The sequence below is a fragment of the Haliotis rubra genome, unplaced genomic scaffold, assembly GCF_003918875.1.
Source record: "Haliotis rubra isolate DU_JTF1 unplaced genomic scaffold, ASM391887v1 Scf37, whole genome shotgun sequence".
Classification (NCBI taxonomy): Eukaryota; Metazoa; Mollusca; class Gastropoda; order Lepetellida; family Haliotidae; genus Haliotis; species Haliotis rubra.
This window is the reverse complement of record NW_025767046.1, coordinates 1690115-1705489: the sequence shown is the minus strand read 5'-3', so window position 1 is coordinate 1705489 and position 15375 is coordinate 1690115. Positions and strand designations below refer to the sequence as shown.

Genomic DNA, 15375 nt, shown 5'->3' with positions numbered 1-15375 from the left:
TTTAAAGAAAAAAAAATATTTGTAGATCACCACAAATATTTTTGTCTTGTTCATTTGTTGTTCATACCCGAACTGCATGATATTCCAGCTATATGCTTGTAGATCAGTGAGTGAGTGAGTGAGTGGGAATGACTGGGAATGATGTGGTTTCTGGGATGTGCCCCGTAATCAATCCAGTCACTGGTCCTAATCCAAAGCCCGCCTTTAACAACGAGCGAAGCCGGATGGGGATTGATTCGAAACTTGAGTAGTGTTAATCATCATGGTATTCTACTCAAAAGAAGTTAAAGAACACTTTAATATGCTTTCATATGAGTACAGTTAATCTGTCCTGGAATCTTACCATTTCTTTCATATGAGTACAGTTAAACTGCCATGGAATCTTACCCATTTCTTTCATATGAGTACAGTTAATCTGTCCTGGAATCTTACCCATTTCTTTCACATAAGTACAGTTAATCTGTCATGGAATCTTATCCTTTTCTTTCATATGAGTACAGTTAATCTGTCATGGAATCTTACCCATTTCTTTCATATGAGTACAGTTAATCTGTCCTGGAATCTTATCCTTTTCTTTCATATTAGTACAGTTAATCTGTCCTGGAATCTTACCCATTTCTTTCATATTAGTACAGTTAATCTGTCCTGGAATCTTACCCATTTCTTTCATATTAGTACAGTTAATCTGTCCTGGAATCTTACCCATTTCTTTCATATGAGTACAGTTAATCTGTCCTGGAATCTTATCCTTTTCTTTCATATTAGTACAGTTAATCTGTCCTGGAATCTTACCCATTTCTTTCACATAAGTACAGTTAATCTGTCCTGGAATCTTACCCATTTCTTTCATATTAGTACAGTTAATCTGTCCTGGAATCTTATCCATTTCTTTCACATAAGTACAGTTAATCTGTCCTGGAATCTTACCCATTTCTTTCATATGAGTACAGTTAATCTGTCCTGGAATCTTACCCATTTCTTTCACATAAGTACAGTTAATCTGTCCTGGAATCTTACCCATTTCTTTCATATTAGTACAGTTAATCTGTCCTGGAATCTTACCCATTTCTTTCACATATAAGTACAGTTAATCTGTCCTGGAATCTTATCCTTTTCTTTCATATTAGTACAGTTAATCTGTCCTGGAATCTTACCCATTTCTTTCACATAAGTACAGTTAATCTGTCCTGGAATCTTACCCATTTCTTTCATATGAGTACAGTTAATCTGTCCTGGAATCTTACCCATTTCTTTCATATTAGTACAGTTAATCTGTCCTGGAATCTTACCCATTTCTTTCATATGAGTACAGTTAATCTGTCCTGGAATCTTATCCTTTTCTTTCACATTAGTACAGTTAATCTGTCGCGGAATCTTACCCACTTTTTTCGTATGAGTACAGTTAATCTGTCCTGGAATCTTACCCATTTCTTTCATCTAGTAGAGTCAATCTTTCATGCCATGTTTCCAGATTCTGTCATATGACCATAATTGATTTCATGGCATACATAATAACTATATTAGTATGAAAGAATTGGGTGTTCCTTAACTTCTTTTCAAACAGTATATTCGTGTCAGTGGTTTTGTTTGCTTTCAAGGCTTCAATAGGGAGCATATCTCAAGTAGTGTAGAGTGTTCCCCTCTGTGGGTATATCATATAATGCGATGTGTACGAGCAACGCGGCAGGGCCATGCTTGAACCACTTACAAGAGAAGAGTTGAACACTTACCCTAGTTTTTAAAACTCATACCGTTTGTTTGTTTGTTGTTTAACGCTGCATTCAGCAAATTTTCTGTTATTTGACCCCGGTCTGTAAATAATCGACCAGATAATCCAGTGATTTGCATCACAAGCATCGATCGATCTACACAGTTGGGATACGATGACATGTGCCGACCAGGTGAGCCTGACCACCCGATCCCACCCGATCCCGTTAGCCGCCTCAAGCATGGGTTGCTGACGACTATTTCTAACCCGGATCTCTCTTCCATAACGGTTAAAAACTATAACGAGTTAAAGGAACAAGTCATGGTGTAATATATAAGGAAACTAACTCCATGCCCCTAGTTGACCGTAGACAAATTAGCAAGTTATCTTTTTTTTACAAAATGGTTCATCATATGACACCAGTTTATTTAACTGATCTACTGCCAGAAAAAGTATCACAATTACGTGACCATAGATTAAGAAACAGAAATAACATTCAAACTATAAGATGTCGTAGTGATTTGTATAGCAATTCGTTTTTAACAGATACAATAAGACAATGGAATGATTTGCCTGAGAATATGTACGATATTGAAACCATAGGCCAATTAAAAAATGTATTACACTCATCAAAACAACTTAATTTTAATGTAATTGATAAAAACTTTGGTACACGTTTCTGCCAAATTATCCACTCAAGCCTCAGACTTGGGTGCAGTGATTTGAAAGCACACGTTTGAACAGCACATTTCAGTTGATCCATTCTGCTCCTGTGGTCACCCCTATGAGGATACTTTACATTACTTCTTTACTTGTCCTAATTATTCCAACATTAGATATCACATGTATTTTTACGAACATGGATATAATTTAAATTCTGTCCTAAATGGTAATCCAAACAAAAATAAACTTATAAACTCTTTTATAGTAAAATCTGTCCATACTGTTATAATAAATTCGCATAGGTTTGATAAATGATGAATGATGTTCAATACGCAGGTTGCTTGATTTCCTATCATGCTGCATATTATTTAATATTTGTTTTATCCATGTATCAATGAAATGGAGAGGTATTCAAATAAGCCAGTACGGCTTGTTTACAATCCTAGTTCAATGTATTTTGAATTAAATATGTTTACACTATAACAAGTTAAAGGTGAGGTGAAATGAAACGGGTTTGAACCTAGCACTCGTGTGTGCACAGCTGCTTGTACCTTTCTGGAGTAAATGACGGTTCCATTGTGCTGGTCCATTGAGATACAATTCCGCATTTTAACAAGCATGGATCCCGGTGTGCTGCGCTAAATAAATTGCGCTTCACTTAACACTAAAGTGAAGCAGAAGCGCAGCATACGCAGGGAACCAGACTGCAGATTAACCAGGATACCCCTCTCAGACCCATAATATTGACCTCATGGCCGACCTGCCCTTGATATTCCCTCAGTGCTGAGTACCAAGCATGGTGACTAGTATCGTTTTTACGTCTTTTTGATTGGATCAGAGACCATGTAATAATATTTATTATATGATCTTTGCTGGACACAATCAGGTGATCGAACCAACGATCTTTCGGGTCTCCGGGCCTTCGTCTTACTACTAGACCACAGTGGTCTTCTCGTGCTAAAAAGGATATTTTAACCCAAGTAAACTATTACACAGATGCTAATCACTGATCGTTCGCTCTCACTTTGATCCGCAAACCTAAGTTATCGTGCTACGTTATGCCCTGAACTGTTTGCTAAATCTGGTGTCCTGTGCAGAAAGAGAAATCTATTATTACGTTTTAACGTCTTAATGAGTGAGTGAGTTTAGTTTTACGCCGCATTCAGCAATATTCCAACCATATGGCGGTGGTCTCTAAATAATCGAGTCTGGACCAGACAATCCAGTGATCAACAGCATGAGCCGTCTTGATGTATTGTCATGATGTCACTTTGTTATGTTGCTGGATGACTTCCTTTAAAATAACATATGCTTGGTATTGTCGGTAACGTTGTAAAATAGAGGCATACCAGAAATGAGCACGTGGATTGCCTTTAACCCCACGGTCAGCGATGTTCCAGACATGCAGCACGGCGGCTTGTGAATATCGAATTTAGGTCCAGGCAAACTGGTGACTGAAAGCATGAGGGACGGACCAAGCAGGCAGAGCTTTGAATGTCTTGTCAATTTAAGTGGAGTCGTAGAACTGGGAACAGAGTGAACCATTCTGATCCTAGTTAACGTATCAACTAGTCACTGAAGAAACGAACTGTTGAAATGAGCATTACCTCTGAAATCAGCCCTGGACTGAATGAGGCTGAATGGTGCATTCTCGTTTTATGAACATGCCATAAATTTACGAGTGACTTATTTCAGCTGAAAGAGTATTTGCTTTGAAACGTTGGACTTAGCGAACGTATCTTTTTCAATTAAATATGAAAAATCCCAAGCCCCCGCGTGTGGCTTTTATCATGGGCATGCTCAAATGGAAAAATATCTCAAAGTATGAACTGAATAAAAACGAGGTTCTCAGATCTAAGACACACCTCTGCACCTCTGTCGACCTTCCTGATATGGGAGAGCTTTTAACACAGTGTTAATTAGTACTGTCGTGGCAACTTGGTTCAGTGTGAGAGGAAGTGAGACAGGTCTGAGGTCTGAACACCCTTAAAGCAGACCAAGGTTAATATTCAGATAAATCTGAGACCGAGACCCACCACCACCGGTTTTTGTTCGCCTCATGGTACTGTGTAGTGAAGCTTTAGACTCCCCATCCATATGTGCCCACTTTCATGAGTGATCTTCAAAGGGAACCAGTCTTCTGATGTAGGTTCTATTGGTCAGCTGTCTTCACTAACAGTCATATCGTTAATGCTGAAATTAAGAAAGAAACGGACTTATAATCGTGGTGTGAGTCTGTGGGATGTTTTGTGTTATTAGACGTGCTATTTTTTCTGACTCTGCTTCAAAACATGCATTATTTCTGTGAAATTGACACCCCAAAAATGTTTTAAAATATTCAGGCGATAGGATTTAAAGGATATATAACATAAAATTTTCCTGGTTAAACACCAGATTTTTGTAAAATTTCGGATCATTATATTATTCCCTACTTTCAATAAAACCATCATTTAAAGAAGCTTTATTTCTGATGTTTTCTAAATCACATACAAATACTCTTGGAGCACAGCAAAATCTGCATAACGTACCTTATTTTTGTTCAGGCAGAAAGAATTAAAAACTACAAAGAGATAAACTTGTCTTGTGAAAATGCTCCTGTGCTGCTGGACCCTTGTATTATTTCAAGCAGCACTAGTTCCCATGTTCTGTGGATTCAGCCAACACTGGCTCAGTGGGAGACCACGGCACAGCTCTCTGTACAGTGGATGGATGAGGTTCAGCATTGTTAATTCATGATATCTCCAGGAAGCCATCGATCCTCTTCATGCATATCTCACAGATTGCACACAGTTGGAAGAAAGTGAGAAACAGTGGCCTTTGAAACTTTTGAAGATTGACCTCAGGTAATTGGTCTTCAATATGAAGTGCCCGGTTTTTTCAATTATTTGTTTGAAATTGGATGCACGGCAACCTTTTGTGCAGCAGCACATATGGAAATCCAAAATAGAACCCAGGTGCATAGCCCTCCTAGAGTAATACTGGGGAGTCAGTGAGTGAGTTTAGTTTTATGTCGCTTTTAGCAAGATTGCAGTAATATCACGGCAGAGCTTCTCACATTGTACCCAGGTGAGGTGGTGTGATGAGCAAATACTTTAACCACAAGGCTACCCCACCTCCTCTGTAATGCTAGGGGAAACAAAAATGAGACAAAGTTACATTTGCTTTATTGGCATATGTCAGCTGTATGACAGTGGTCTGTAAATACCAAATCTGGGCCTGACAATCCAGTGGTCAACATCATGAGCATCGATCTGTGAAGTGAGCATACAGTGATAAAAGCACCAACCTGATCCTGGTTAGTCAAGCAAGTCCATATCCCTGCCTTTTAATACTGGATGCTCACTATAGTTTAACACTGTTTTTACCAATATCACAGAGGGATGGGGGAAACACACCAGAAATGTACTTCACACGGGAATAGAACCCAGTATTTGGTGTGACAGGCGAACATTTTAACCACTGTGCTACATCACTGCACAAATATAATTCATAGCATGCAGGTGCTGATATGATAAACGTCTGGTTTCTAAAGGGTTTCCAATTTTCCCATACTCAGTGGATACAGTGGTTCCACAAGGTCCCTGACTTGCCCCCTCCCTTTTGGGTCAGTGAGTGAGTGAGTTTAGCTTTACGCTGCTTTTAGCAATATTCCAGCAATATCACGGTGGGGGACACCACAAATGGGCTTCACACATTGTGCCCATGTGGGGAATCGAACCCGGGTCTTCGGCATGACGAGCCAACGCTTTAACCACTAGGCTACCCCACTGCCCCATTTGGGCCAGTACCTTCACTTCTGTTACTGTTTAAACATCAAGTCAGCAATAACAGCAATAACATAAATGTAATCTGAGCAGTGAATTCATTGCCATTTATTAATCCAAACGTTACAAAAATGTCTGCCAATTCCTGCTCATTTGCAAGGAACGCAGAATAATCAACAATCATTTCTGAAAAAAGCATCCATGCCAACAAATTGTTAATACATCAGTATTGTTGAAAGACAACAACATGGGTGTTACTGGGTAAAAATATATATTTATTTCATAATTTTTTGTTCATCAAACCAGTTTTGTGTTGATCACAGGTAGAAGGACCATATGTTATACACTCATAACTCCTGAAATATGTACACGAAACATCAGGTTTGTATAAGTACACAAAACACAATGTTCTATACAACCCATTATGCATCAATTAAATTAACCATGACTTCATTAATCCAGTACAAAGACATTACAAATTATACAAAAACTACTCAGGTGATCAAGAAATTAGATACTTGTGGAAACTACGGTTTCAGAGTGAACAAAAACGGCAGTATGGACAGCTGTTGAATGACTAAAACTGTTTGTATATAATCATTGGCATAGATAGCCTTCCAGGTTACTGATTTATAATCATTCAAAATATTTCCTTACTTTTAAAGAGTTGTACATCAGTGATTGTGTACTGAATGTGAATAAATATGTTTGCAAATAAGTATGGTTGCTATGTAAACATGTACAACAGCTGAGGAAATAATGATATTCATCACATGTGAATACATGTACTATTAAACATATGTGGATGCCAAACACATTAAAGGAAAGTTGAATGACCATGGGCTTTTGACCATGGTTTGACGTTGGATGAAGGACATAGTTTCATCAGCCTGTTAGGTCTTATTAGTTGGTTGACCAAACAATGGACTTAATATTCAGTGAAGGTGCACAAAACTAAGAATTATTGCCTTAGAGACTTGTGCAATTTTCAACTGTCACTGTTTTTACATCTCATAGTAGTGCCACCCATTTTCACATTAATGTTACACCCAAAAAAGCTGCTATGTTACTGACTGAGAATTTTTACGTGGATGTAGCAAGCTGGATAAATGCCCTACACTAAAAACAGAATTATGATCTTTAACCAGTGAATATGGTTTTATGCCGCTTTTAGCAATATTCCAGCAATATCACGGCGGGGGGACACCAGAAATGGGCTTCACATATTGTACCCATGTGGGGAATCGAACCCGAGTCTTCGGCGTGATGAACAAACGCTTTAACCATTAGGCTACTCCACCGCCCCACACACGCATTTGAACTGTTCCCCGATAACTTGTTACTAACTTAACAATCTTATTTGATTGTAATTACGCTGTTCACTCTCCAGAACAAACCAACTGACAGAAAAATAGGCAACTGTGGACTTAGTATTGTTGTACATGTATAGCATAGATAGTGAGGACATTTGTTGGGATTGACAGTAACCTGGACCCTATCAGATAAACATGAGTGAGTGAGTGAGTTGAGTTTAATGCCCCTTCAGACAGTATTCCATCCAGGCATGTCAGCTTCATGAGAGGAAAGCCTGACATGTGCCGCGGGTCACAGATATTGACCACATTGGTGATGACAAACCAACAAGCCTCACAGGGGCAAACCGGGATTTGAACCCACAATCTCAGGTTTTTGATGTCCCAGTAGGACACGACACTGCATGGCGAACTGCAGTGCCTTGTATGACCCAATAAATATCAGGAAAAAATACACCAACCTCGTAATAATATGAACATGACGAAGGATAACAATATAAGGATGAACAATATCTTGATTATAGTGGAAGTTATGTTTAGGTGCAGGTTTTAACACCATCATCAAGCGATCACTTGCTTTTAATGGTCCACCGAAATGTCGCTCTCACAGCAAATACAGAAGTTGTTCATCCATATATTGTTATCCTTCCTTACTGCTCCAACTTCTCAAAGCAGTTACATGTATATGAAAACGAACAACATAACAGACAGAGATTATGAGCAACATGTTTTCAGCTGGCTACGACTCAATCAATGTTCTTATTTGTTCAGGTGAGCAGATATATGAGAAGTGTGTAACAGCCCATCAGGGCAATTTGTTTCACTTACGTTGAAAATTCAAGATAAACTGAATTCAACTAATGAACTTTTTGAGGTTCACTTTCTGCCTTGAAGTGACATTGTTGCAAGATGACACTGTAGCCTAATAAGAACTTGAACTTTCAAGACAAAAGAGAAAATGTTTTGGCCCTAATGGTCTGCCTTAGGTATGAATGTCTCAAACTGTCATAATCATTTAGTCCCAGACTGAAGGTTTACAAGGAGGCCAAAGAAGCAAGCACCTAAACGAACAACAGTCTTGACCAGAGTTTCATAAAAACCTCTGCCCAGTTTAACTTTAGAGGGCAAAAATATTTTGTAATAAATGTTCTTTTCTCATGACCAATTTGTGAAGCAGTATCAGTTAATGTATGTTCATCTCCACTCACATGTCAAAGTTAAAGCACCTGCATGCAACACATCACCAGGATAAAACAATGAGAGGTAAGATGTCCACCAAACCCTCATCCATGACCATTCATTTCTTCAATAAATACTTCCTATATACTTCCAGTCTAATTAGAGTATTCCATGGTTAATTATTTGATGAGAATAGTTGAAGTTCGGCGAGGGAATGACAAGTATCTTGTATCGATGACATTGTCTTTATTTACACTGTTACGATGTGCAGCATAGACACATTCTACATGCCGAAAACACTGGCATCTGCATGGAAACGTCAACACAGTGTAAATAATGAAATTGACATCTATACAATTATTTACTACACCCTCTCCTCTGTCAATATCCTTAAAGTAAGATCTTAGGACTTGCTACTGCCAAAACAATGATCTGAGGGCATCCCAGTGCAGATGACGTCAGAACGACCTTTCACGAACTTTGACCAACCAATGAAATGCAAGATCCAATCTGAGCCCTTTCTTGATCAAGAAAGTGAAAGTCGGAAGTGTTTTCTAAGGGACCGTTCATGGTGTGTGATGATGTTTTTTGTTTGTTTTTTTTTGTTTTTGAGGGGGAAGAGAGAGAGAGAGAGGGGAGGATGTGTGTGTGTGTGTGTGTGTTGTTGTTTCTCTCTAACCTGACCCATAATGTGATGTCCACAAGTCATTGTTTAGAAGCGACAGGAGCTAATATCTGACTTGTACTGGGATTGATTCCACAGCTGGGATGTTCTGTTCAAGAAATGCTGGTCCATTTTCCCATTATTTATACTGCTCCATTTTGTAAAGGGATAATTAGATATACCTTTCTTCATGTACAGTACCTAAACAGGATGTTATAAGAATCCCCATAAAAAATGGAGCCGTATACAAGCATACTTATACTGTTTCAAAAACTTGTTATGAAATATATCCTCAACAGGAACTCTTCACTCCATAAAACATACTCAACAAGTATACACGTACCAAATACCGGTAGATAACATAAAGCTTCACATAATGTGTTTGGACAGGATATGTCTCTCCAAATTACTGTGTAATCAGTTACATGATTAGGAATGCTGAATTGTTAGATGAAAGAGATGCACTGGCATCAATTTCCCCACAACAGTTCCATCTTATCAATTCTTCTAGCTACAATTAAGTAACTGCTTGCCTGCTATGTTATTTCTGCTGAAGTGGATGTTGTCAAGTATGGTACTATAGTTATGCAGCATTTTTTCATATTCTCTTGATGAAATCAGAATAAAGGACACATTGTCTCACAAACTCCGAACCAACCTATTTTTCCTTCCCCCCCTGTAATACCTTAGCCTGAAAGAAGCAAGTCTAGGTTACCCATAGAATCCACCATCTCACCGGGGGTTACATTTCAGTTTAAATGGAGCTGGATATCAATATCACATACTTTCATAGACTAACTGTTAGTCTAAAATATACCATGCAGAATCCTACGGAAATTAGTCTCATCATAGATTCATATCTAGTCTCTGAAATGAACATATTTTACAGTAAAAAGGTTCCTAAAGTATAAAAATGGTTAATAAAATATAACAAAGGAATCCAGAGACTTTCTTCATTAGTCATCACTGGATGATACCAATGCAGCAAACCTATAAAATGGAAACCGATTCACTTGCTTGTAAATGGACTCTTCCAGCTTCTTTGGCTCCATGCAGCTGTCAGAGATTTCTGTGTCATAATTCTGGTGATGGTTCCTTTCTGTAGGACCCTATACTTGAACAACCCCTTCAGCATTACTTTTGGCAATCATAAAATAATTTAAGCACATCAGCTCTCTAGAAGTGTATTGTACAATGCAGCCTGCCCGGTTCTACATCCCTTCCAGATACCAAGCTGCCTACTATGCAGACTATGCAGAGTAACAACGGTAATAAGATAATTTGCCATGTTCCTCACAAGAATAACAAATATGATCTACAGATCTAAAAGGCACAATCATAGAACATATCCATATTATGTCACAGTCCACAATGGTTTGAAACGTTTTCAGATTTCAGGATTAATTTCATCATGTGCTAGGCAGCATGAAGGTCAAGACCCAAACTCGGTGGTGTCAGCAGTGATGGGCTTGAACTCGTACTCTCCTCGGCCATCCATCTTCAAGTAGTACTGGAACAAGAAAACAGGTTTGTTATTTACAGCTGAACAAATATCAGACAGTGCCAGGTGAGGGGGAATTGGACGTCAATTTAGCACTTTTACAGAAATATCACAGCGAGGGACACCAGAGATGGGCTTCACACATTGTACCCATGTTGGGAATCGACCTGGGTCTTCACTATGACAAGCGAATGCTTTAACCACTAGGCTACCCCACCTCCCCTCAGACTGAAGAACAACATGTAGCAGACAAAGGAAACCATGGCAACGAGACGGAAGTGGGGTATAAGCAAAGGTTGCTGAAGACCAATTCTAAGACTCATCTTCACAGCTCACGAGTATTATTACCAGTCAACTTATCAACATGCAGTGTAATTTCATTCTGAGCTCCTCAGGAAGCATACAAACAGAGGTGCCAGTTAGATGCTAGAAGGTTTACTTTGCCAGCTATGCAAAAGTATTCTCCTTCACTAGTTAGTGTCAATATTTATTTCCAGAATGGGTAGACATAAACTAATTTCCTAACCAGAAGATTATCTCACCTCGTGGTGCTTCCACAGTGACTTTCTGTGTGATACAGTGAAGAGTGTGATGCCCACCTGGAACAAAGGGATTACATAGAATCGTATCAAAGTATCACATCTTCAAGAAAACATTACATTATTACCATGGCGGTTATGCATGAGTGAGTGAATTTATTTCAACACTGCACTCAGCAATATTCCAATTATATGGCGGTCTGTAAATAACTGAGTTTGGACCAGACAGTCCAGAGATCAACAGCATGAGCATCGATCTACACAATTGGGAACACGATGACGTGTGTCAACCAGGTCATCGAGACTGACCACCCGATCCCGTTAGTTGCCCCTTATGACAAGCATGGGTTACTGAAGATCAATTCTAACCCAGATCTTCACGGGTTACTTCGGCAGGGGTTTGGGGGTTATGACAAGATAACTACAAAGCAATGAGCAGTGATAAAATGAGTTTATATACTGCTGCTATTATTAATCCATGAAATAAATAATACCATGTCACATTTTTCAGTATGGCTCCCTTGGCAGCCATATTGAAACTTTGAGAAAAAACCAGCTCTTGAACAATGTCAACATCGGCATTAGAAGATTAAGTGGTTTCTGAGAGAGTGAGTGAGTGAGTTTGGTTTTATGACGCTTTTAGCAATTTTCCACCAATATCATGGCGGGGGACACCAGAAATGGGCTTCACATCATGTACCCATGTGGGGAATAGGACCTGGGTCTTCAGCGTGACAAGCAAACGCTTTACCACTAGGCTAACCCACTGCCTGGTTTCTGAGGAGAGGTTTACTCTGCATGATGGCCACAACACATGCTCACTTGAGTTTCAGTCAAGTAAGCTAAAAAGTCTCAGCCAGGGGGATCTAACTGACTCACAAGGATTGATCCAAGACACACTCAGCCAGGAGTGAGTGAGTATTGTTTTACGCCACTTTTAGCAATATTCCAGTGATATCAAAGCGGGGGACACACATTGTACCCATATGGAGAATCGAACCCGGGTCTCTGGTATGGCGAGCAGACGCTTTAACCATTAGGCCATCATTTAGGACGTATGGACAAACTAATCCACATAAGGTAAACATTTCAAACATGCAGAGAATCAGGAACTTACACTACCCAAAGGTAGAAGTCTATTGAGTGATCAGTTTACGTAGGTAATTTAAAAGTTCAGATATGAAAAAACATTTCCATAACTGAAACAGTTACATGTACTGCAGCAATTTCCCGCAGTCATGCTTGAAATTGTAATGCAGGTGACTGAACCAAAACCTAATAATGAGGATCTTCATTATCAATAGTATCCAATGACATTTGATCCAGTAGAGCATACAGGATTTCAATGTTAACTCCATGACCCCCCTAAACATTCCACTGCTGGCTTATCTCTATGGTTTTAACCATTATCAGTTTTCTGTGCATAGGGTGCACAAGATTATGTCATTTAAGTGAGTGAGTTTAGTTTTACGCCGCTTTTAGCAATATTCCAGCAATATCATGGCGGGGGACACCAGAGGAGGGCTTCACACATTGTACCCATGTGGAGAATCGAACCCGGGTCTTTGGCATGATGAGCAAACGACTTTAACCACTAGGCTACCCCACCACCCCTTGTATTATTTGAGAGAATGTTATTTAACTGGACAGTGAGCAATAATCAAGTTATGATATCACAGCTGCCAGTAAGTCATGGACAAGTATGTTAGTTTGGTGTTTAGCATCTTTAAAAAAAACATGTGTCAACCAAGTCAGTGAGTCTGACCACCCAATCCTGTTAGTTGCCTCTAACGACAAGCGGGTGAGTGAGTTTACTTTTACGCTGCACTCAGCAATATTCCAGCTATATGGCGGCGGTCTGTAAATAATCATGTCTAGACCAGACAATCGAATGATCAACATCATGAGCATTGATCAATGCAACTGGGTTATGGTGACATGTGTCAACCAAGTCAGCGAGCCTGACCACCTGATCCCATTAGTCGCCTCTTACGACAAGCATGGGTGGCTAAAGACCAATTGTAACCCGGGTTTTAGCCTTGGTTATGTACACATGGGATTGACAACATCAATATAAATGACACAGAAAAGACAATCTACCTCTCTGGAGTGGTTGTACATGTAGCCCTCTACATCCACACTGACGGCACTCGTACACTCATCCAGGATTGCAAACTGTGGCTTGTGGTAGAACAGTCTGGCCATCTGGAGACATTAGCAGCATTTGTCAGTGCATGGCAGATACAAACATCTTTTACTTACATTAATAATCAATAAAATAGGTCCATCTCCACAAACACCCTATTTTGAATAGCACAAGTTTACTTGAGTTGTTCAAACCTTGATTCCATGTGAAAAATCTTGACTTTTTTAGAAATGTCATGAAATCTTTTGAACACATTCTGTATTCTGAGTTCATAACTTGTTAACAGTTTGTAAAGCTTTAGGTAAAACTTAAGCTACATTTAAAGGAATTCAGCAAGCATAGTTTCATGCCCCATTCAGCAATAATCCAGGAATTTCCATTGGGGACATAAGAAATTGCAATAGAACCCAGGATTTGGCACGATGACCAAACACTCCACCATAGTTCTGCTCAACTCCCATTGATAACAAATTCAACACATACAACAACATGGCAGCACTTACTGCTATTCTCTGTTTCTCCCCACCACTCAGCACATCCATCCAGTCCTGCCAGGAACATGAAAACAACTCTTAAGAAAACTTAAAGAATAAGCAAAGAGTTAAGAATTATTATAAGTGCCGAATGAATGAATTGTGCTTACTCCGAACTTTTGATGACGGAATAACACCATTCCTGATGAATCGACATCAGGTGATCAGTGAGCACAAACTCTAACTGAAGTATGCATGTGTTCCTTAGCATTGCTTTGTCAATCAGATGTCATCTTTAATAACAAATTTAAGTTTCTTCCCGTTCAACCTCAATTTAAAGATCTTGATTTCAACAAAAATAAAATACCCCAGAATTTGGAAAGAAAGAATAAATATCCAATTTTGAAAAAAAGTAACAAATAATTTTCAGAATTTGCTATTAGTTTAAACTCTAAAACATAAATCAACACCTACAAGCATGACAAGTGAAATGGTAAAATCTGATGTGTTCAAACGAGAGCTGAAGGCTCTCTAGTTCACAAACAATACATTGTGAAAAAAAACATGTCTTTACAGAAAAATGCAGCTCTAGTTTTCCATCAGCGTGTAGTTTGTTGTAAATCATGCTGAAGAAAATGCTTAAAAACAGGACGTCTGCCCACGTTGCAAACTCCATAACATCACTGACCTGTATGGAGTTCCAACCTCCTTCTCTGTCTTGGATATAGCCGAGCTGGACCTGAAACACAGACAAATGAATGAAGAAGGGACTGAGACTGACTGACTGACTGACTGACTGACTGACTGACTGACTGAGTTTGGTTTTACGCCGCTTTTAGCAATATTCCTGCAACATCACGGCGGGGAACACCAGAAATGGGCTTCACACATTGTACCCATGTGGGGATTCGAACCCGGGTCTTCGGCATGACAAGCCAAAGCTTTAACCACTAGGCTACCCCACCGCCCCTAGAAGGGACTGAGAGGATTGAGTGGATGTGTGGGTTGTGTTTTGCTTAGTTTTATGTGTTGCTTAACACCTTAACATTGGTAGCCTTACACACAGCCCTAGCTTCCTGGCTGACTGAAGTGAATGAATTGTGGTACCTCTATCAACTGGGCCAGGAGCGTCCTCAAGGGACAGAGAAAGCTATGTGTTTTACAAGGGCCAGGTCAGATTAACTACAGTAATCTGCATCAAATGTGAGGTTCCTAACTTCTTTTGAGCAGTTTATCATTACTATGGTGCCATGCAAGATTGTTTTGGCTATATTTGATATTCAAAATACAATTTGCAGATTAAACTTACAACTGCCCTACAAAAACATATTCACAAAAATACAACTTTTTTAATCATATAAATATAAGGTCAAACAAATGTTCTTTATGAGAGCAATCAATGCATCACTATATTGAGGTTGACAA

At 39.2% G+C, this 15375-nt stretch overlaps 1 protein-coding gene across 1 annotated transcript in view; it reads right to left on the bottom strand.

The window, feature by feature from the left end:
- Positions 1-6389: 6389 nt before the first annotated feature.
- Positions 6390-15375, bottom strand: part of LOC124285907 (ATP-binding cassette sub-family D member 3-like) — a 65401-nt gene continuing 56415 nt past the window's right edge. The window contains exons 23-27 of the mRNA XM_046722189.1: positions 14639-14689; positions 13981-14025; positions 13432-13536; positions 11335-11391; positions 6390-10801 (exon numbers count right to left, since the gene is read on the bottom strand). Of these exons, the coding sequence (XP_046578145.1) occupies positions 10724-10801; positions 11335-11391; positions 13432-13536; positions 13981-14025; positions 14639-14689 (336 nt within the window). The 3' untranslated portion in view covers positions 6390-10723. The remainder of the gene's footprint in view (positions 10802-11334; positions 11392-13431; positions 13537-13980; positions 14026-14638; positions 14690-15375) is intronic.